The sequence below is a fragment of the Melozone crissalis genome, unplaced genomic scaffold, assembly GCF_028551555.1.
Source record: "Melozone crissalis strain CALT ecotype California unplaced genomic scaffold, PUWL_Pcris_2 ptg000012l_1, whole genome shotgun sequence".
NCBI classification, from domain to species: Eukaryota; Metazoa; Chordata; class Aves; order Passeriformes; family Passerellidae; genus Melozone; species Melozone crissalis.
Window position 1 is genome coordinate 14,787,538 of NW_026535790.1, and position 22,510 is coordinate 14,810,047.

A 22,510-nucleotide genomic window follows, 5' to 3' on the forward strand; every position below is an offset into this window, starting at 1 on the left:
GATGCTGCATTTTACCTGCCTGGCACCTTCCTGAACATCCATTCTGCAGCATCCCTGGGTTTTACCCCCAGCCCCACAAAACCCCAGGAGCTGCTCCCTGGAATTGCTTCCAGGAGCTCTGCAGCACCTCAGCCCATGGCCAGGCTGGAAGGAGCATCCCGGGATGGTGGAAGTTGTCCCTGCCCAGGCTGGGACCAGGATGAGCTTTTAGGTCCTTTCCAACCCAAACCGTTCCAGGATTTGATGATTCCAAAGCTCCCGTCACCCCTTGAACCTATGGAATGGATCTAAAATATAGAATTATGATACCTAAAATCAGGATTGGATTTTTATGATCCTTGTGGATCCCTCCCAACCCCAAGGTAAAATACAACACAAATCTATATTAAAATATACAATTTAATTACCTTATTTCTGTAAGTACCAGTAAAAATTCAATTTATTTTTGCAAAGCTTAGGGGAAGTAAAACCAACTGTGGCCACAGCAAGTGGATTTAAAACCTGGCTGGTGGGATTGTGCAATCCTTGGGATGAGAGTTCATCCTGCAGCTCCTGGCTGGGACAAGGATGTGGCACTGGGAGAAGGGAAAGGAGGCAGGGATCCATCCTGGATGCACAGAGCCCCCTCCCCGTGCTCTCCCAGGAACCAGGCACGCTTCAGCGCAATCTTTGGTATTTTGGGGAGATTTTCAGTTTTTAATGTCGTTATTTTGGGTGACTCACCATTTTATCTCACGCAGATATTTTATCAGCCACCAGTGAAGCCACTCCAAGCTGTGCCACCGAACATCCAGCAGAAAGCAAAGATCATCCCCAAAACCATTCCCATCTCACCTTTTACTTCCTTTTCCCCCTCTCAGCCTGGAGGGCAGAGCCAAGACTCATCCATTTTCCAGACACAAATCGGGATGAAAATGAGGGAAATCTGCGGAGTCACGGGAGGAGGAGGAAAGGGAGGGAAGGGAAGGGAATGACGCTGCACTTTGGCTCGGGCTGGGATGAAATCCCCCTGCCAGGAGCTCTGGAAAGGAGCACGGAGAAAATGGTGTCGCCTTCCAGCCCCTCTTGGCTGCAAACACCAAATCCCGCCCGGGACTCTGCTCCCCAGCCCTCCTTAATGGGCTGCAGCTTCATTAATTGTCATCGCGTTCATTCCCCTTCGCCTTCCAGACTCTTCTCTCGAGCGGCGAGGGCTGGAATTCCCCAATCCCAATTTTTTTCGTCCCCAGGTTGGGATCACTTTGCGGACAAAAAGCAGGACAGGGAGGGAATGTTTGCTGTAAGAAAGGAAAATAAAAGTTACAGATGTAACAATGTTAATGACGGTGTTGAAAAAAGAAATACACCAAGCCTGACGTGCAACATGTAATTTGGTTGCTCTCCTAACTCAGAGGGATTTATTTACCAGGGCTCACCAAGCAGAAAAGGGAATTTCTTCCTGTAAATTCCCTACAGAAGGAAAATCAGCTGAGGCTAAAACCTTGCAGTCTGAAATCCTCTGAAATCCTCAGGATTATGGGCATGGAAATGCCCTTCTTAAAGGAAAAATCAAATTAATTTATCTGTACTTCAAAAAAAAAAATCTCAGAGAAACACAAAAAGCGCAGGGAAAAGGAGCGAGGAAAAAAAAAATCCAGACTAAAAGGGAAATAAATCCTTGATGAAAATATTTTATTCTGAAGATTCCATCGCCTTCCAAGCTGTTTTCCCAGGTTTTTTTTCCCAGCACAGAAAATAGTCTCAGGCAGAAAGAAAACAGAACACGTCCTTGATAAAAAGCACTTTTTAATTTTATCAAATGGATCTGTACAAAAGTTAGCATTGCTTAGTCAGAAGCGAGTGAAGAGAACAGATCAGTAACAACCAAAAGTCTTTCAAACTTTATACAGAAAAATAGATTGCATAAAAATGAGCTTTTTTTGTCTTTTCCCCCAGCCCAGCGTGTCCCTCCCTCCCCCGCCACGAAAGGAAATATGCAAAAAAATATTTTTTAGAAAAAAGAGTAGGAAACATAGAAAAGGTAAAAAGATGAATAACCTCTGAAAGGTGGGTTTAGATTTACAAAGGCTTTTAAAGGCACGAGTTCCCATAAAATAGATGGTTATTTATATGCTCAGCATACAATGGAAGAAGTAGAAATATATCAATGAAATATTAGTCTAAAAACTAAGTACCCTAAACCCATTTTTTTAGTGGAGGAGATTTTAGTTTCACAGCTTGATGGATGATATCTGGTCCCTAGAAGCCAAAATTAAAGCAGAAGTCGCTCGTTTCTCATGGAATTACAGCTCCTTTAAAGTAGTCCTGGTTCTGAAAGCCTCCGAAGACTCCTGAAATCCAATTTTAACGGCCCAAAACAGGTGGCCAGAAAATCACCTGCCCTTTTCAGGCAGCATTTGAGCCTCCCAGTTGCATTAGTAATTCCCCCCCTCGTTATTTGACATTCCCATTGGAGTTTCCCAGCGGATTCCTTCAGTCCCTCTCTCCGGCACGGCTCCTGCAGCGGTTCCAAAATGAAAAAAACCCAAAAACCAAGGAAAATCTATAGACTCATAACACCAGTTTATTGTATCATCTCCACTATTTTTTTAGGCTCCCTCCCCCATCTTTAAAATCTTTTAAAAATTCTACTTTTTTTTCGTTTTGCACAAAATGACTTCATTAATTAAAAGACAAAATAATACAGAACATAAATACATATTTAACAGATTAAAAAAAAAAAAAACAAAACCAAAACAACCAAAAACATTTGAAGCTTCCAAAAACAAAAAAACCAAAACAAAATGTTAATTACAGCCAAACCTTGCTTAGAAGAACTCCTGACTAAAACAAAAAAAAAAATAAATCAACAAACACTTCAGACACTGAATTGGTTGGTCCCATCAGACTCTTCCCACGGGATTTTTCTGGGATTTCGGGGCTCATCCCTGTTGGTCCCAGTGAGTTCCTGCCCTCAAGGTTGGTCCGTTCCTCACATTGCAATAGACCCTGAAAGTCTCAAACAGATTTTTTGTTGTTGTTTTTTCTCCCCCCTCTCTCTCTCCACCTTTTGCACTTGGCCAAACTTCCAGGCCCAGCGAGTTCGGCTCAGTCCAACATTTTGTCCTTCATTTACTCAAAAGGCATCGCCGGTCCTTTTCCTTTTGTTTTTATTTTTACCTCTTGATTTTTTAAAAATTTTCTGTCCTTTGTTTGTTTGGTTTTTTTTTTCAGTTTTTTGAATTACTTAAATCCTATGAATCAAAGAAAAGAAGAAAACAAAAATAGAGCTCTGTCCTTTCGGGGGGAGCTTCGAAGCAAGGTGGCGACCAGCAGAAAGTTCCCAGCGGCTCAGGAGGCACTTTGGAACACTCCACGCTCTTCCTCCTCATTCCTTCATTAGTGCATAATTCCAGGGGAGCCTCGGGAGGCTCCGGGGAATCCTTTAAGGCCTGGTCAGCGTGGTGTAGACGGGCTGCTCCCAGTTGGCGGTGGGGCTGTGCGCCGGCGGGATGGACAGCCCGTTGAGGATGGGGGTGGCGTAGGGGCGGCGCGACGAGTGGAAATAGGGGTACTGGTAGAGGCTGGAGGCGTAGCCGGGGTAGGGGTTGTAGTAGTTGGAGCTCTGCAGGTCCGTGTAGTCGCACTGGGAGCTGGAGAAGGAGGCGGCGGCGCCGGCGGCCGGGGCGGCCGAGGTGGCGCAGGCCTGGCCGCCGTAGGAGCCGTACGAGTCGGAGTGCGCCGGGGAGCCGTGCGGCTGCTGCTCGCTGTAGTGGCTGGGGCTCAGCTGCTCCGTCTTGATGTGGGGCCGCTGCTGCTGGCCCGGCTCGGGCGCTGCGGGCGAGGCCGCGGCCGGGCTCTTGTGAGTCCACACCTGCGCGGCCGCGCCCGAGTGCGCGTACGAGGCGCCGTACGAGGCGGCGCTGGCGCCGTGCTCGGCCGGCAGCGCCGCGTGGCCGTTCAGGGGCAGGTACTGGTCGAACTCGTGCACGTCGAAGGTCTCCATGTTGTTGATGACCTCGCTGCTGAGCTCCGAGATGTCCACGTTGCTGAAGTCGATGTTCTGGCGGCCGCTCTCCACCAGGCGCCGGCCCTCGTGCTTCAGCTCCTGCTTGCTGCCGTGGTGCAGGTCGGTTTTGGGGGTGGTGGGAGGCGTGGGGGGTCCGTGGGGCTGGCCTGGGGATGGAGGGACAGCGAGGTTTCAGCAGTGACCACAGAACACCCAACTCCTTTGCCGTTCAATACATGAGTTTCACCTGTTATTGCTCTTTTTGGGGATTTAAATCTGCGGCACTGTGTCAGACGTGGAATGTCCCCCCCTGTGACCATGTCCCCCTGGGATGAGCCTCAACATGGGACATGGGATGAAGCTGGGAGCACGCTGAGCCCATCAGGATCATTCTGGAGCACAGCAGGACACCCTGGCAGCACCAATCCCCCCAAGGGGGGCATTCACCGAGTGAAGCCTGTGATGGAGCTCATCCTCTCCCTGTGGGTCCCAAGGCAGAGGGACCCAGGGCAATGATGCCAGCAGGGTCTGAGGCTGCAGGACATTCACAGTGCTCCCAAAATCTGTCAGCACGCCAATTCCCAGTGCTGAGAAGCCCTGCTCTGCTCCCCAGGCACCCTTATTAGCCCACCATACAAACAATTAGCCTAGAATAATTAATTCTCCCCATCCAAGGACGCCGGGATCCCGGTGCTTTGGCATTCCCTATGGCACAGCCAGCTCTAAGAGCACTCTCTAAGGAAAACCACGGCCATGCTCCCAAGCACAGCTCTTGGGACAACAACTCCTGCACTTTGGGAAACAGCAGGATCCCATCCCACCCCCAGGGCACAGGATCAGCGGGAATGCCGCCCTTTACCTGCGTGCTCGCCGTGGTGGTGGGAGTCGGCCATGCCCCCCAGCCCCGTGTCGGCCTTGTAGAGCTGAGTGCCGGCGTGGTGGCTGAGCTCAGCCCCCGAGTCCGAGTCGCTCTGCCCGGCTTTGACGCTTTTCCTCCTCCGGGGTTGGTATTTGTAATCCGGGTGATCCTTTTTGTGCTGCACCCTGAGCCGCTCGGCTTCCTCCACAAAGGGACGTTTCTCGTTCTCGCTCAATAAACTGGTTTTTTGGGGGGTTGGTTGTTTTAGTGAGGAAGAGAGGGGAAAAAAAACCAACAAGCCAAAATTAGGATCTTTTCCTTAGAAGTTTTCTTCTTGTTTTTAGACTCGCACATCCCCGCTTCCCATGCACGGATCCGAACACCCGGCAAGTTAACTACAAAATTAATTTGCTGTGGTAAAAAGGAGTTAAAATCCACGGCAAAAAACCGGATTAAAATACCAACTACAGCAGCATGAAAAACCCGACCACTATAGACAGGGGTAACTGGGCAAAACAAAATCCCCCTTCCACATTTCTAACACAATTACAAAACATAATTCCCATGTTTGCCCTGCAAATGCCACCCCCTCACCGCCACAAACATTTCCAGCGTTGTTTGGTGCTTACAAAGCAACCACCAAGGCACCAGGGATGGGATTATTGCTTTCCAAACTCTCTGCCCCCTGCCCACACCTCTCTTCGCAAACTCTTGGAGAGGCTCAAACCGCAGCGGGAGCATCGCTGGCCCGAGCGGGCAGGAAAAGATGGGAATTAGGTACAGGCAGATATACCACGGGATAAAGCACACGGAGAAACGTGGCTCGGGGAAGAGCCTTGGAAAGCAAAGCGGGCTCGGATGCTGCTCAGCAAATAAAAGTTTGCATCCCCGGGCAGCACTGAGCAGATAAGCAGGGAAATTAGGAAGCTCGTTAAAATAACTGCTAAAAAACGAGTTTAGCTGCGTTTATAGCTTGTAAAGCATCAAGCGAGCCAAAAGGAGGAAAAAAAATAGGAAAAGCCATAAAACAAGTCATTAAAAAAGTCTCATCGCGTGGGGAGGGAGAAGCCGCAGGCAAGGGAAGGGCTTGTGCATCTCCGAGATGGAGCAGGGAAAATCCACCCGCGGCAGAGCGAGGGTGCCCAAGCCGCTGCTCGGGGGATTTTTCGGAGCAGGCACCGCTATGTCCTTCGCGGGATGCTCGGGGAGGGGATGGTACCTCCCTTCGGATCGCTTCGAGACCCCCAGATTAACAAAAAAAAAGCGGGCAGAGGCTTTACAGAAGCGCTGGGAGGGGGGTCCGGGCGCGCAGCCCCGCGGAGGACTCGGGGTCGGGTCGGGACTCACCGCCAGAGCTTGCCCAGGGTCTTGCTGAGCTCGGCGTTGTGCAGATGCGGGTACTGGTCCGCCAGCTTCCTGCGGGCGGCCTGCGCCCACACCATGAAGGCGTTCATGGGCCGCTTGACGTGCGGCTTGGCTTTGAGCGATCCGTTGCCGCGGACGGGCATGGGCACCAGGCTCCAGTCGTAGCCCTTGAGCACCTGCGAGACGGCGTCGCGGATGCAGGCGGGGAAGCGCTCGTCCACCTCGGCCGCGTCCACCTTGGCGCCCAGCGCGGCGGCGCCCGGCGGGCGCGGGGCGGGCGCGGGGGCGCAGCCCAGCCCCTCGGAGCCGGCGGGGGAGAGCGGCGAGTCCGAGTCCGAGTCCACGTGGGACATGGAGCTGGTGGTGCCCGCGGGGCTGCACGGAGCCTCCAGCGCTTTGTCGTGCTCCTCGGTCATGTTGAGCATCGGCGGGCGGCAGAGCCGGGCCGGCCGCGCGCTGTGCCCGCCCGGGGTGGTGAGGGGGCCGCGCACCCTCGCGGGGCGCCGCGGGATAAAAGAGTAAAAGCTCTAAGTTCTAGGAGGAAAAAAAAGACGCGAAACGCTCAAAACTCAGCTTAAAATCCGCGCTACCCCCCGCGCTCCGCAGCCGGTCCTGCCGCCGCTGCCGCCGGGGCCCCGCGCTGCCCGCGCCGCGCTCCACGTCCAGTGCGAAACGGGGCCCCTGGCAACAAGTTACTTTAAGGGCAGGGCGAGCGGCCCCGCCTCCGCCGCCGCGCGCCATTGGCGGAGAGGGCGCGGTGATTTGCATAAGGGGCGTGGCTCCCCACGGCGGGCCCGTGCCGCCCGCCCGCCGCCTCAGAGCTCCCGCTCCGCCGGCCGGAGCCGCCGCCAGCGCGGGGTCCTGCTGCCACCCCGGGCCCGGTGGATGCCGCCCGCTGCTGTTCCGGCTCCCTGTTCCGGCTGCCTCTTTCGGCTCCTCTGTGCTTTTTCCGCTGCAAATCGTCCGGGCGCTTCACCGCCGCGCGGTACTGGCGGGGACCCCCCGACGGTGGGGATGTGTTTCACGCTCCGGTGTGCAGCCGGGGCCCGGTTTGCTAGCAGGGTACCGGGCAGCGGGTGCGGGATGGAGCGGCCGCGTCCTTTCCCCAGCGCCGCGGAACGGGGTGGCGGAGCGGTAGCGGCTCCGGGACGGCGGAGCGGTGCCGTGGGACCGCCGGTTTTATTTTATTTTATTTCTAATCCCCTTTTCCAGGGGTTTTCGGGGCGGTCGGTTTTCTGCCGGGCGGGCAGAGCTCCCTGTGTGTCCCCGCAGCCCATCCCGCTGCCCCCGGGCCGTGCGCTCCCGCAGCCCCGAGCGCGCCGCTCCGGCCCCGCTCTCCCCAGCGGGCGAGTAACGGAGGAAATCGCGGAATCGCTGCAAAAAATCGACACGAGACCCTCCGTGTCCCCTCCCCGACTTTCCTTCCTCTTTTCCCGCAGCCTTCCCGCAGCCGGCTCCATCCCGAGCACCGGGAAGCGCCCGGGAGGTCCCGGCCGGAGGAGGATGCGGCACCTCGGGGTGAGCCTTTGGATGGGGGAAAAGGGGAGGGTGACCCCCAAAATCTCGCCCGTCTGGTTAAGTTGTCCCTTTCTAAGCCAGTCCTGGTCTTGCAGCGTTTCTTTGGAGAATTTGATTTTAATTATCTGCGGAATTCAGCCTTCTAATTGCGACTGGGAGGGAGAAATAAAAACAACTCCCCAAATTCAAGTTTTATTTGCTGCTTCCCCTCGGAAAAATATAGGGTCACGATATATTAACAGGGGAAAAAATAAGAAATTGGGCTTCAGACGTTCCAGCGTTTAAAAAGTACCAAGAACATGGTGGTTTTTGTTTAATTATTGTGATGTGTAATAAATAAACCGTATGCTTTGAATTTAAATGTGTTTAAATGTGCCCAAATATTCGTCTGCCTTCTATGTGAAAATTAATTTGTTCTCTCAAATGGCAAAGCAGGATTTAATTTTGTTCTTTTTATAAAAACCCCAAACTGTAATTTTCCCAGTTTTCAGCTTTCTGTTTGCAGAGTTACCACATGACATATTTGAAATACAATTTTCAAAGCATTTTTAAAAGAAAAATTATTTTAAGTCTCAAGGTAAACTAAATACGTTGGACTTGCTAATTGAATAATTGAAATTTTCTTCTAAAATTTAATGAGATTGGGGATGAGTTTATGTTTCCCTGGGCTGTGGATTGGTGACTTTGCAATGCTGTTGGACACTTGGGAAAATCTTTTTTCCCCTCTCCTGTGACCCATAATTAATGCATATTCCTATAAATCCTGTCTCATTAGGCAATTTACCTTGACTCACAGAATTCCAGTGTTTCATCTGTTTTATCCAGGTTTGAGTCCAAGCAATAATCACTATTTTTAGTCCATTTTTTCCCAATCCAGCCCCTCCTGCGGAGCACCTTCCTCGGAAGATCCCAACCTCAGTGCGTGACTGAGGCTGGGAAGGGATTTGTGGGATGCTCGGAGTTCTGGAGGTAGGAATGGGAACAAGAACCCCTTTTTTCTGCTCCCTGTCTTCAGCTCCAAAGATCCCTGCAAAAGAAGCCCCCAAGGACAGGAGGAATTACAGACTTTGGTTTTCTCCCCTGCTCGCTGCTGCCTTCCAGGGCTCCCCACCCTGCCTGAGGCAGGGAATTGCATTTCCCAGCCCACAGGCTTGAATTCCTCTTTGTGCAGCACAGGTAGAAGGAGGAAGGTGACTTTGGGTGGTTGTTTCCTCTTGTTCCAGAGATGGGCTCGGGGATGAGGCCGTGCCTGGGAGCGGGGCAGGTGACGTGTCCTGCTGCACGTCCCTGATCCCGCACCGACCATTCCGCGTTCCCGTGTCGCTCCTGGGGGATGGAGCACAATTCCTGCCCTCACACAGCCAGAACAGGGGGAAAGGAGGGAGCTGGAGGTGCTCAGGAGCTCTGGTTTCCTGAGAAGTTCGCTCAGCCATGAAATGGAATGAGATAATGCTCGGGGAACAAGTGGGTTCAAGTGGGGCCGTTTGTCCCGCGGGGTCTGACAAAGGATGGGGATGTTTGCTCAGGGATGGGCACGGGCTGGAGCTGCAGGGCAGGATCCCACAGGCCTGACATCAGCATTCCCAGGAAAAGGGTGCACATCTGGGAGGGCACAACCCAGGTTCCTGTGGCCCAGTGGAGCTTTAGGAGTGCACCCAGTTCAGAGAGGATTTGGGGGAACAGATCCAGCTCTTCCTGACAGGGCACAGCGGAGGCTGATATTTGGAATATTGCTTCATTTTCTGACGTGGCCTCCGAGAAAGTTCCTGGCCAGCTCAGGCAGTGTTTCTGGGAATCAGGGAGTAAATCCAAGGTCTGTGTGCCTGGCTCCATCACACTCCCACTTGGGAATCCTCAGCACCCCTGTGGGATGGAGGCTGCTCCACGTCCCATCCCAGTTCCTCTGTTCCATACCCCTTCCTCCTGCAGGAATAAAGTGTGTGCGTTGGCTCCAGAGCCGGCAGAGCCCTGCTTGTGCCAGGAAGGAAAAAATTCCTTTCCAGTGGCAGCCAGGGAAGGCATTTTTAGAGGATGAGAGCACATGGAATCTCTGGAGCCCGTGGATGTGCTCTGGGAGCACAGGATCAAAACCCACCCATGTATGAATTACACATTAAATGTTAGGCAAGGTGTTGGATCCCTTATTTCCTCCTGCACAGCACAGCCTGGATAACATCTTTTCAAAATAATAGGGGTTATTGTGATTAATTATGATTATTGTGATTATTCATTGCTTGTCCAATGGTACCACTTAAGGATCCCTCTTCTGAACCAGCCCCTCTTCGTTAACCTGCACTAATACACAAGAAAAAAAGGTGATTCTTCCTCTAAAAATCCTTTCCAGCCTTAATCCTGGAGTTAAAGATCAGATTTCCACAGGGAAAATTGGGGATTTTAAAGGGAAGAATTATTGCTGCTGGAAAGAAATGGCTTAGCAGAAGGAAGCTCCCGAATTCCCTGTGAGGTGCCCACGTCCCTTCAGCAAGCGCAGCTGAGCGCTCGGTGTGTGCCTGCATTATCCACAGCTGCACGTCTGCTCCCTTCCGAGCAGCCCCCCGTGCTCGTGCTGCCTCCCAAGCTCCTGATTGCAGCTTTCTCTGCTCCCTTTCAACCCAAATCCTGGCAGCCAGAGGGGAGAAAGGCCAGAGCTGAATGAACACAGAGCGATTTCGGGTGCCAGGGCCAGCCAGCGGGGTTGGGGTGCTGCTGGGGACAGCTGCTGGCTGCTGTGACAGTGAAGGCTTGTTCCCCTGGCACTCCTGCAGCTGGTTTGGAACACAGCAAAATAGGGGACGTGGCGTTGGGGGTGGCTGGGTGAATGGAGATGAGCATCAATGATGCCCCTGCCCGCCTGGCATTCATGAATCGCCTTCCCCTGGAGGCTTGAAAGGCTCCAAAGCTCGCTCTGAAATATCTTGTCTGAGTTATTTCTGCACTGTTTTCTTTCCTCAAGTCGCCAGATAAAAATAAAAGAAGAAATGGAGAAGTGAGCAGAAAAGCCAGCACAGGTGATGGTCCCCACAAAGGGGTTTGTGCAGTCACAGAGTATCTGAGCTGGGAGGGACACACAAATATCCTCGAGTCACATTTGGGACAGAAAAGACGTCATTTGGTGTCCTAATCAACTGGTTTATCACATGTTTTTCTTTCTGAATCATCTTCCAGGAAAGCCAGGAAAAGCTTCCGCTGCCTGTTATGTGACTCGAGTCCTGTTAAGTTTCACACATTTCTGCTGGTTTAGGTTTAAAATTTACAGCTTGTCCTGTTGGAAGGTGCTTCTGGTCCATGATGGGGCACATCTCAGAGTGACCCTCGGCAATGAAAACCGACCCAGCTCAGCATTCCCCTCCCAGCCCCAATGACTCTTCCCTTTTTGCTAAACTTTAACCTAAACCTTCCACTTTTCTGCAGTAATTTCCTCAATTATCCAGTTTGTTTTACAGACACCTCCGTTTAATGTGGAATTTGCTGTAAAAGACCCCACAAAGGAAACCATTAGCTCCCATCTATCTAAATTTTCCTCTCCAAACCTCGTGGCCGATCCAGAACTGCAGTATTCCAGTGGCCTTTAACAAACAGCTGATTTTTCCTTCCCTATACAATGTACCATTATGTGGCATTTTTTCTATTTTTTTTTTTTCCTAAGGAGAACAATGCAAGCAGCAGTGATGGGAAACTGGAAAAACAAAAGGGGCATTTAGAAGGGACTGGTTTAGAGGCTGGGAAGTGTTGAATAATGTTACACCTGATAGCAGATGCTTTCTCAGCAACCAGCACCGAGGTGTTTACTAAGGGGATACTCAATATATGTTTACGTTCAAAAATACTATTTATGAACTCCATGCAGCCAAGTGTTTGATGTCTGTAAATTATTTAACGTAAAAATCATGGTGGTATTTTAGCAGTGAATTTAGATGGGATTTTAGGAAGAAATCCTTCCCTGTGAGGGTGGAAGGGGCTGGGATGGAATTTCCAGAGAAGCTGTGGCTGCCCCTGGAAGTGTCCAAGGTCAGCTTGGACGGGGCTTAGAGCAACCTGGGACAATGGAAGGTGCCTAAAATTGGAACTGGATGAGCTTTAAGGTCCCTCCCAACCCAAACCATGAGAAAAACCTGAGGAATTGAACTTCAAATGAACTTAAATTCCCCGGCTCAGGCAGGGTCACCTGGAGCAGGTGACACAGGAATGTGTCCAGGTGGCTTTGGGATGTCTCCAGAGAGGGAGATCCACACCCTCCCTGTTCCACGGCCCTGCCACCTCCATGCAAACCAGTTTTTCTATAAATTGAAGTGGAATTTGTGTTAGTCTGTCCTGAGCTCAGCCGGTCCGAGCATGGTGCTGACAACTGCAAGGCTGTGGATTCAATGTGAGCCATTCACTGAAGGGACTCCATCATCCTTGCCAGTCCCTTCTAAAACAGAATATTCTGCGATTTGGATTCTGATTTAGCTTAGGATATCACTGCTCATCCTGTCACTGAGCACCACCGAATAAAGCCCGGCATCATCCCCCAAAACCCCTTGGAAATATTTTAATAGATGTGATCCCCTCTCCCCTTCCCTCCTCCAGCCCGCCCCAGCTCCCTCAGCCTCATCACAGAGACGCTCCAGACATCTCACACCTCCGCAGCCGCGCTGACCGCTTACTTTATTTAATATTTTAATTTTTTAAATAAAACTTTGCATTTTCTCGCCGGTTCGCAGAGAATTCTCCGCGTTTTCCCCCTATTTTTCCCCATCCCCGCCGTGTCCCCTCGCGTCACACGCTCGCTGTTCCCGCCACGGCGGCGCCGCTTTGAAGAGCAGTCTGTCAGTTTCTCCCCATTTCTGCCCTTTTTGCCCCATTTCTGCCAGTTTCTCCCCATTTCTGTCCTTTTTGTCCCGCTTCTGCTCTTTTTGCCTCATATCTGCCCGTTTTGCCCCGTTTCTCCCCGTCCCCGCCGTGTCCCCTCACGTCCCGCCCCGCCGGGCCGCACACGCTCGCTATACCCGACACGGCGGCCCCGCTTTGAAGAGCAGCCTGTCAGTTTCTTCCCATTTCTATCAGTTTCTCCTCAATTTCTGCCTTTCTTGCCCCATTTCTGCCAGTTTCTCCCATTTTCTGCCAGTTTCACCCCATTTCTGCCCCTTTTGTCCCATTTTTGCCCTTTTTGCCCCGTTTCTCCCTGTTTTCTCCCCGTCCCCGCCGTGTCCCCTCACGCCCCGCTCCGCCGGGCCGCACACGCTCGCCGCGCCCGACACGGCGCCGCCGCTTTGCAGCGCGTTTTCCCCATTTCTGCCCGTTTTTTCCCATTTCTGCCCGTTTTCCCCCTATTTTCCTCCCGTCCCCGCCGTGTCCCCTCACGGCCCGCCCCGCCGGGCCGCACATGCTCGCTGTGCTCGACATGGCGGCTCCCAGCGCGGGGCTGCGCCAGCGCCGCCCGGGCCGGGCCGGGGCCCCCGATGGAGCTCCCGGAGCGGCCCCCGCTGCATCCCCCGAGCCCCCCGGGGCCGGGCTCGCTGCTGCGGCCCCGCCACTCTCCCCGGGCACCTTCTGGCTGACCCGCATCGTGCTGCTGCGCTCCATTGCCTTCCTGTACTGTGAGTGCCCGGGGGCGCTGATCCCCCCGCGCTGTCCCCGAGTGGTGCCCGGGGACGGCTGGAGCTGTGCCAGGGAGGGCTGGGGGAGAGCAGGGAGAGGTTTTCCCGTTTTCCCATCCCCTGAGGGTGCTGGGGCACTGAGCAGGCTACCCAGGGAATAAGCACATTCCCAAAGCTGCCAGAGGGGCCCTTGGACACCGCTCCCAAGCACGTGGTGGCATCCTTGGGGATGTCCCGTACAGGAACAGCGGCTGGACCCGACGATCCCTGCAGGACCCTCCCACTTGGGAATATTCTATGACGTTATTATCATTGTGGATGATCATAAAATCTCTGCATATTCCATGATTCTCTTCTTTCCCAGTCCCACTTTCCTGGTGGATTGGGGATGGCTGGATGGGGTTGGTGATGCTGGAAGCTGGTGGAGCTGGAAGGAGAACTTTGCTCACACCACCAGGCTGGCACCTCTCAGCAGAGCTGCTCGGAGCTGTTCATCCTTTCCCTTGAAGCTGCAAGCTCACAGTGCAAGAGAGGAACTCTTTGTCCTATAGCAGGACTGCGGGGACAGATGCCATCCCTGGGTGCCAGCATCACCAACAGCCAGGACCTAGAGTCAACATGACCTTAAAATATTCCACAGTGAAAGCAGTTTCCAGCCTCTGCCGTGCTCCTTTGCCTCTCGCTTTGGCACTGAGAGCTGTGCTCAGAGCCCACTGGTGCTCTGCTTAAAAATATTTACAGTGAAACCGAAACTGACAAGTAACACACTACGGTACAAATTCTAAACTTGCCCCAGATTTGTCCACAGAATCGTTAGAATTTGTAGCCTGCCAGCCTGCTTAGATTATTTTGCATCAAAACCATGCAGAAGTTGTAGTTTCGTATGGCTTTGACACGTGCTCTGGTTCTAGTTTGGTTTCAGCTCTCGGTGAAATGCGAGGTTATGACTCTTTCAGTCAAAATGAAAGCGATTCTGATATTCCCCCGTGTGTAAATCCAGGCTGCTGAGTTTCCCCGTGGCTCAGTTTGCAGTTTCCTTATGAAAAACTGATTAGTGCTCTGTGCTGTGCCTTCAATGGAGGCTGCTGCTGCTGCTGCCCAGGGTGGATTTGGGGTGATAAATGTGCCACACCTGGGACCAAAGGGGTGTTGGGGGTGGGAAGGGAGCAGGGGCTGGCTGGAGGGGTGGGAATTGGTGGAAATCAAAGGTGTGGGACCTTGTGGTGAGTGGGACACCTGGGCCAACGAGGTGGGGAACGAGGATCTGATTGGGTTCAGGTGAGTTACAGGTGGAAGCGATTGGAACTGATGGGCTGCAGGAGAAAAGGAGGCTGGGAGGGGCTGAGCCAGAGGGTGAAGCTGAGCTTGCAGGTTGGTGAGTGAATGTGGGCTGCTCAAAAAAAGGGGGATAATTCTTTGTGGTGGTTTTTTAAGCTGGAGAAAGGAGTTGGAATAGCTAAAAGTTGGGGGGAGACCCCAAAATACCTCTATAGTGTGAAGTGAGGAAACCTTTTGGAGAGTGGGGTGGCAGAGGGAGAGTTTGGGGCATTGAAGCTGGAAGGAGCAGGGCAGGAGAATGTTTGTGTCCCTTGTTAAGGGAAGAGGTGGAGGAGAGGAAAAGTTCACCTGCTTGTTGTGCAACTTGTGCTTGGCTGCGCTCAGGCCCTGGGGAGTTCTGCTGCTGCTGCCTTGGGGTGAGCCAAATGAACCAAAGCCAGGAAGCTGGGCCTGCTTTGAGACAGGCCACATTCCTCCAGGCAGCAGGGCTGAGGCTGGCAGTGCGGGAGAGGTGCCCCACAAGAGTTTGTGGGGTGCAAAGTGCTTGTTGTGCGTGAGCTGGAGAGGTTGCGAGCGGGCAGATTCCCCTGGATGCTCCCGTGGGAAGGAGGCTTTGCCCTTTGATCTCTTTGGAGTGCCTGGCTTTAAGAACAGCAGAAAACAATTCTGTGCCTCAGTGCCAAGCTGCTCTCGCGGGTTTTTTTCTGGAGATGGAAGCATTTAGTGTGACAGCTGATTTTTCTCCCAGACGCGGCGATTCCGAGTGTGCCGAGGCTCAGACTCGCTGAGGAGACGGTTGATGCCGTTGTGACAGTTTGACATTCCTCAGCCGTGGGATGGTTTCCCCCCTTCTTTCATTTCACCCTTTCATGTGTAACCCTTTCCTTTCAGGGGGGATTTGTGGTAAGGTGTTGGGGAATATGATGGGGCTCAGCTCTGGGAGCTCAGGGATTGTTCCTGTCCTGGGTGGGAGAATGAAGAACCTTGAGGATGGGGTGGAGAGAAACACAATTTAGGGTGTGCAGTGACCCCAAAGTGTGCTCTGAGGGCTTGTCACCTCCTTCCTGCCCCCGCTCCATTCCAAAGGGGGTGTTCATTGCCTGCTATGGTATGGGAGATGTTTTCCCTGAGGATCCTCCTGTGTGGAAGGAGGACAGGCAGAGCAAGGCAGGTGTGGAGTGTCCCTCTGTGTGCGCTCCCCCTTTGCTTTTGCTCTCCTCTTCTTTTTTTGTGTCTTTTGAAGGGGTTTTCCAGAAGCAGCCCGAGCCTGGGAAGTCCCTGGCAAAGCAGCTGCTGTGAGAGGCAGGTTGGAAATGGGAGGTGGGAGAAGATCTGAGGGTTTGGAGAGGCCAGAGACCAACCCCACCTGCTGCTGGCAGGGAAAGTGGATCCAGCTGAAAGGGCTCTGTGAGGTTTGGTCCTTACAGCATTGTCCTGTCCCTCTATCCCTTGGAAATGGTCTCTCTCTGTTTCCTGGTGGCTCCTTCAGGTCCTGGAAGACCACAGTGAGGTCACCCCAAAGCTTCTCCTCTCCAGGTGAACAATCCCAGCTCTCCCAGCAGAGCTGCTCATCCTGGTGCCTCCTCTGGACTCTCTCCAGGGCCCTCTGTGTGCTGGGACCCTGAAGCTGGAGGCAGCTCTGCAGGTGGGGTCTCACCTGAGCAGGACAGAGGTTTGGCCAAATGTCACTTGGAGATTTGCAGCTTTTCCACCCTGGTCTTACCCTGTGACAGGAATGGGTTTTTTGGCAATCCAGAAATACCTTGAGGTCTCGTTGGAAGTGCTCTTACAGGTAAATAGCTGGTCCCAAAGCTCTCGACAACAAATGTGCATTATTTGCTCCCTTCACCCTCCTTCTAAATCATTTTTAAGTGCTCTTTTTGGGTGATTACCATCATCAGATTCCAGCTGTAGAAATGTCAGTAATTAGATACCACCCTCCCCAATCTCAGCCAGGCTCTGTGGAGAGCTTTGAAATAAAAGCTATTATTTAAATCCAGTTTATCTTCCTTCTCCTTATGTATTGTTGAATAGTATTTTCTTTCCCCAGCGCCAGAGCTACGGGAGGTTCAGGCTCCTTCTTCCTCAATGTGAAATCCAAAGCCCTCTCGGGGGGTTTGGCTTCCTGTAGGCTCCTGGCTCTCCCCGGTGTCCTTCCTCCTCTCTTTCTCTGCCATCTCCCCTGCCTTCCCTTCCCTCAGCTTTATTCACAGGCTCCCAGTAGCGTTCAGCCTGCCTGCTCAGGGTTAGAGAACATCTCCAGGCACTTTTGCTGCCCTGAGAGGTTTTATTCCAGCTCTGTGCTCCTTGGCAGGGCTGTGCAGAACCGGCTCTGGGTCCTCTGAGCAGCTGCATCCCTTGGAATGGGAATAAAAAATAACGAAGGTGGAGAAGGGATTCTCTCTCCCTGTCTTCTGCTTGCTCAAAGTTCTTCTGGAGCAGAGAGAGCTTCCCAGGGCATCCTCCAGCTGCAGGCTGGGGTGGTTTTGGACAGCCTGAGACCCAAAGGGAACCTTTTTCTATTTCCACAACTTCTCAAACACAGAGGCAGCAGGGAGATAAGAACTTCAAACCCTCCCCTCGAGCAACCACCCCAAAGTCTTCAGCTTGGCCGTGAAAGACAAGAAAACAAAAAAGGTGTTAAGGGCAGAGCACTCTGTGTGGTTTCTGTGGGTGCTTGGCTTCACCCTTTTGCTCAGTGCTCTGGTGTTGTTGCTTCTGTTTTGCAAAACTTTGCAGGGGAATTCATCAATTGAAAATTTATTTGATTCATTTCTCTGGTAATAAAATACCAGGAATATTGTGCTCTTTCTTCTCTCCAGCAGTGCAACCTCAGCTTGCAGCATCCAGCTCAGGGCCTGTTCAAATGCCTCCTTGGGTCAAAGGGGCACTTGGTAAACTGCTCCAGGCAGAGTTTTTGTGTGTGTGCAAAATGTAGTTTGGGTTTCAGGCAAACCTCTGTGCTCTTGGTTCAGTTCTTCTTGTGGTTTGGGCACCAAGGAAAAGTTAAGACCTCTTTTAACAGGAGAAGGGGAAGATAGAAAAAGCCATAAGATTGGAAAGTTTTGGATTTCACATCCTTAAATCTTTCCTGAGCATGAAAAATGGGATTCTCTCCTTCTCCCACCATGACAGTCTGAGCCTGGACTGAGGGAAAGGAGCTGAGGTGCCAGGGAAATCTGGATGGAGCGAATCCCTTTGGATGGGGATGCTTGGGTGGTGGTTGTTGGTACCATGGGGGGTTGAACGAGGGGGGAGAGTTAATGGAAAAGTACAGTGAGGCACCTTCTGAGGTGAGGATAAGTATGGAAGGTCTATTAGCAGCCCTGGTAATTTGCATGTATTATGTAAAGCTCAGCTGGCAGCAGGGAGAGCTCCCATGTGAGCTGTCAGAGGCTCGGCAGTGGGAGGCAGACCTGGAGCTGCTCTGTTCCCTCCACCTGCACAGCCCCAGGAATGGCACATCCAGGTGCCACAGGGGGCTGGGCACTCCCAGATCCTGGAATTGTCCCTGGGAAGGGCAGCACAGGCAGTGAGCCCAGGGTGGTGGGGTTTGTGCCAGATCAGGAGGTTTGGAGGGTGCAGAGTCCCAGGGAGAAGCTCCAGGAGCAAGGAGAGGTGGATCAGTGTGTGCCCCAAGCCAGCAGGGTGGTGATGCTGCCACTCAGTGCCCAAAGTGGAAGCAAAGTTGAGCTGGAAGATACAGAGTGAAAATCCCCAAACATGAGGCCACAGGGAGAGAGGTTCCAGAATAAGAATAAGGATTAAGGAGGAGGAAGGAGCACAGACTTTGGGGGAGAAAGGGATTTTTATACCCCCTGACCAAACCACAGTTCAAGGGAAGGCTCCTGGAGAAGGCAGCAGGGTCTGTTACACTGAATTTAAGGCTCCAGTTTCTCTGGGCTTCAGGGAGAGGAAGCAATGACAAGCTGATAAATAACTTCCCTTTTTCCCTCCTGGGTCTGAGCATCTCCTGTGCTGCTGAAATCCTTTGCAGCTTCTTTAATTTCAGCTCTTCCCCGTGTCCAGCAGCATAGGAACTGCAGCCTGGGGGGCAAACCTCAGGAGATGGAGCAGGGATGGATGAAGGTGGAGCTGGATGGGGATGAGCCCATCCCAAAGATGCTGGGGATGGGTGGAGAGGGAGCCTGAGTGATCCCAGACTGAGCATGGGGAGTGTCCAGGAGAGGGAGCTGGACCCGGGCTGGAGCTCTGGGAGTGCGAGCATCACCTGCCAGGTGATGGATCAGACACAGCTGGAACCATGGGGTTTGCTTTGGGGCAGGTGAATCCTCCCAAAATCAGGGCTGGTGCTGCTTGGTTTTCGTTGTGGGTGGAAATCCCAGCAGTGGGAAATGGGAAAACCCCTTTGGAGTCTGAGCTGGGCCATCCAAAATGTGCATTTCATGGCAGCTCCAACCCATTTTTGCAGGCTCGGAGAGGCTGAGCAGGGTTCTGTCCATCCAGTGTGCACTGTGCTGCAATTGCTGCTGTTTGTTTTTCCTAATTTACCCTTTCCTTGTTTGTCTCGTGCACAGCACAGGGGTCTAATTTGGACTTTTTTTAGGCAAAAATCTGCTCAGCATTTATGGGTTGGGGCAGCAATTCTGGAGCATTTAGAGGTGAATTTGATTAGCACTTTTGGAAAACTGTGCAGCAAATTGCAGTGTTAATCATGGGAAATCAAGCCACAGGGTTTTAAGGCAGAACTGGCTTTCAGTTGGCTTTTTTAGAACCAAAAATGAAGATATTAAGCTATCTAAAGCTCAGAAGAATTTTATTTCTGCTGATTTCATGTCAGGCTTTCTGATTACACAGTTGTGCTGAGCTGAGTGTTGGTGGAAAAATATGGGTAAAATAGAAAACACTTGATTTGTGTCCCAGAACTGATCCTGTAGTGTTTGAATCAGCTTTTCTCATGTCTCTCCCTATCCATAATTGAGGAAAATAGCTGAAGAAAAATGTCTTTTATTTGTAAAATCATTCACAGTGTAGAAAAGATGGATGGGAAGAGACACAACCCATTAGCTCCCAACTTTATTGTGCCATCCCTGGGGTTCAGGATCTTGTGGAATCAAAGGGAACCCTCCCAGTGACCTCTGCTGTGTGCTGCTGATGACTTTTAGTGGTTTTTAAATGAGAATAAAACCCATGGCTGTGTGCAGAGAGCTGGGGGAGCGTTAAGTGGATTAAGTGGAACCCACTGGAGACCTTTGTCTGGGGAATGGGACTTTCAGTCGGATTCCCTGGGGCTGCAGACTTTGGGTTGCTGCTTCAGACTTCAAAGAAATGGGAATTTGGGCTCTGATTTCACACAGCCTCTCCCCCAGTGCTCCCAGTGAGAGACACCAGATGAACACCAGGGTTGTTGTTTGCAGAATGCCAGCATTGAGATAAGGAAGGAAACAGATTTGATCATTAACCAAGGAAGATTGGGGAGGGGAACAAATTGGCTTTTTCCAGGAGCTCTGGTGCTGCTGCCCATGACGTGGCTGGTGTTTGGGTAATGTTTGAAGGATGGGTAAATTAGTGGGTGCTGCCTAATCAGGAAATGTTGGCCTTCCTCATTTTTTATTTTTTTCCCTGAGACATGGAGATTACTGGAGTTACAAACTGCAAATTGGTAACTGCAGGAGATGCCTAAAATATGAGATAATGCCTAAAAACTGCCCAACTTTCTCTGTAGGACATCAAATGCTAGGTCTATGAGCTGTAATTAAATTGCTGATGTGCTGTTAAAAAAAGCAGCTGGCTGCTCTAAGAGTGTCCAGGGCTGGAGCAGCAACACCATAAATGGGACAGCTGCAGGGACATGGAAAAGGGGGAATTTAAGGGGTGGGAAAATGGTAAGATTTTGGATTTCCAACCTTGTGTGAAAGGATGCAGAGGGTCAGAGCTGCTGTTTTGGGCATTGTGGGGCGAATCAGGGACTCAAAGAATGGAGGGTGCTTTGAGTATCTCTGGGGTCCTCAGCATGGGAAGGAATTGGAGCAATTCCAGGGCTGGAGCCTCTCTGGAGCCAGGGTGAGAGAGCTGGGGGTGCTCACCTGGAGAGGAGAAGGCTCCAAGGAGAGCTCAGAGCCTTGGCAGGGCCTGAAGGGGCTCCAGGAGAGCTGGAGAGGGACTGGGGACAAGGATGGAGGGACAGGACACAGGGAATGGCTCCCACTGCCAGAGGGCAGGGATGGATGGGATATTGGGAATGAGGAATTGTTCCCTGTGAGGGTGGGCAGGCCCTGGCACAGCTGTGGCTGCCCCTGGATCCCTGGCAGTGCCCAAGGCCAGGCTGGAGCACCCTGGGACAGTGGAAGTGTCCCTGCCCATGGCAGGGGTGGGATGAGAGGATCTCCAAGGTCCCTTCCAGCCCAAACCATCCTGGGTTCTATGAACACCTCATTAATGGTGTAGATGAGTTAAAGCTATCTAATTAACAATATTTTGATCTATGAAGTGTTTTCAATACAAGGAAAATATTCTGGTACTGAGTAGATGCCCACGTAATGTTAAATAAAGGTGGAGGTCTGTTCTCCTCCAAAGCCAAGTCAGGATTTACAGAATTCCTGTGCCTGCTGCATTGTGGTTCATAGAAACCACAGAATCCTGGAGTGGTTTGGGTTGGAAAGGACCTTTAAAGATCCTCCAGGTGCAACCCAGGGCACCTTTTGCTGGGCAGTGTAGTGACTGTGTTGGGTTTTAATGGAGAGAAGGACTTGGGAATAAATCCCTTCCAAGAATGACTTCCCTAATTTTGGATTCCAGTCCTGTCTCTCATCCTGGGTGATTCCTCACACAGTTTTTCCCTCTCTTTTTCCCCTGCAGTTGTGGCCTTCCTGGTGGCCTTTCACCAGAACAAGCAGCTGATAGGGGAGAAGGGGCTGCTCCCCTGCAAGCTCTACCTGCAGGATGTCAAGAAATACTTCAAGGGGAAGGTTGGCCTGGATGCCCTGAGCTATGCCCCCACTCTCCTCTGGCTCCTGGACTGGTCTGCCATGGACAGCACCCTGGATTGCCTGGCCCTGGCTGGCCTGGCAGGGGCAGCCTTTGTGCTGCTGACTGGCTGTGCCAACATGGTCCTCATGTTCCTGCTGTGGCTCCTCTACCTCTCCCTGGTCAACGTTGGACAGATCTGGTGGGTCCTCAGTCCCTCTGCTCTGCTTTTCCCTCGTGCTCTTTGTGGTACACATTGATTTTTTTCCTGGTGCAGTTTGGGTTTCCAGTCCAATTTGTGATTGCTCCTCAGCAGATTATCCCTGTTGGAATGTGAGATAACGGCAGCACCTGGCAGGAATGATTTATGGGCATAAATGATTTATGGAATGTCTTAGCTGGGGTATCTGCCCTGAGTTCTCCTTTGCTCATTGGCGCAGGGTGGGATTTGATGATATTCATTCCAAAATTCCATGGCCTTCCATAATTCCATGGCATTCCTTGACATTCCACACTGTCATCCCATATGTGCAGTGCTTCCCCTCATGGCTGTTGAAGGGAATTCCCTCAATCATTACTTTTAGGGTTTTTTAGGCTTTCTCAGTTTTCAGCTCTGTCCAGGAGAGAGCTGCAGTTCTGTTTCACACTCAGCACAGAAAGTTTGTGGGGGGAAAAGGAGAAACCCTGACTCCTGTAGATCACCCTGCTGCAGGGGAGGCTGTGCTGCTGAAATAAAGGGTTTGGCTGGTTCTTGCTCTCGTTCAGGCCCCAAATGCATTGTTTGAAAGGGGATGTGCCCTGAAAACCCCAAATCTCATCAGGTCACGTCCTGAGGTGCCTCTGCTTGCAGCTGAGCTCATGTGGAGGGAAAAGCTTCTGCCATCAGGAGCTGCCCAGGGAGATTCTTCCCAAATGTTCTGGCTTTACAGCAGGGCACCTTTTCCCCAGATGGGCTCAGTGGGTTTGATTTTAAGGGTGTGCATGTGCTGCCCTGCT

General features: G+C 52.0%; 2 protein-coding genes across 2 annotated transcripts in view; one reads left to right on the top strand and one right to left on the bottom strand.

The window, feature by feature from the left end:
* Positions 1-1,768: 1,768 nt before the first annotated feature.
* SOX8 (SRY-box transcription factor 8) lies at positions 1,769-6,860 on the bottom strand. The gene is made up of 3 exons (XM_054270770.1): positions 6,195-6,860; positions 4,848-5,086; positions 1,769-4,155 (listed from the first exon to the last, which is right to left on the bottom strand). Exons 1-3 carry the CDS (start codon positions 6,635-6,637, stop codon positions 3,425-3,427), a joined length of 1,413 nt encoding a protein of 470 aa, XP_054126745.1. The 5' UTR covers positions 6,638-6,860; the 3' UTR covers positions 1,769-3,424.
* A 6,312-nt stretch (positions 6,861-13,172) lies between these two features.
* LMF1 (lipase maturation factor 1) overlaps positions 13,173-22,510 on the top strand; it is a 134,981-nt gene continuing 125,643 nt past the window's right edge. Inside the window, exons 1-2 of the mRNA XM_054270731.1 lie at positions 13,173-13,309; positions 21,407-21,727. Of these exons, the coding sequence (XP_054126706.1) occupies positions 21,577-21,727 (151 nt within the window). The 5' untranslated portion in view covers positions 13,173-13,309; positions 21,407-21,576. The remainder of the gene's footprint in view (positions 13,310-21,406; positions 21,728-22,510) is intronic.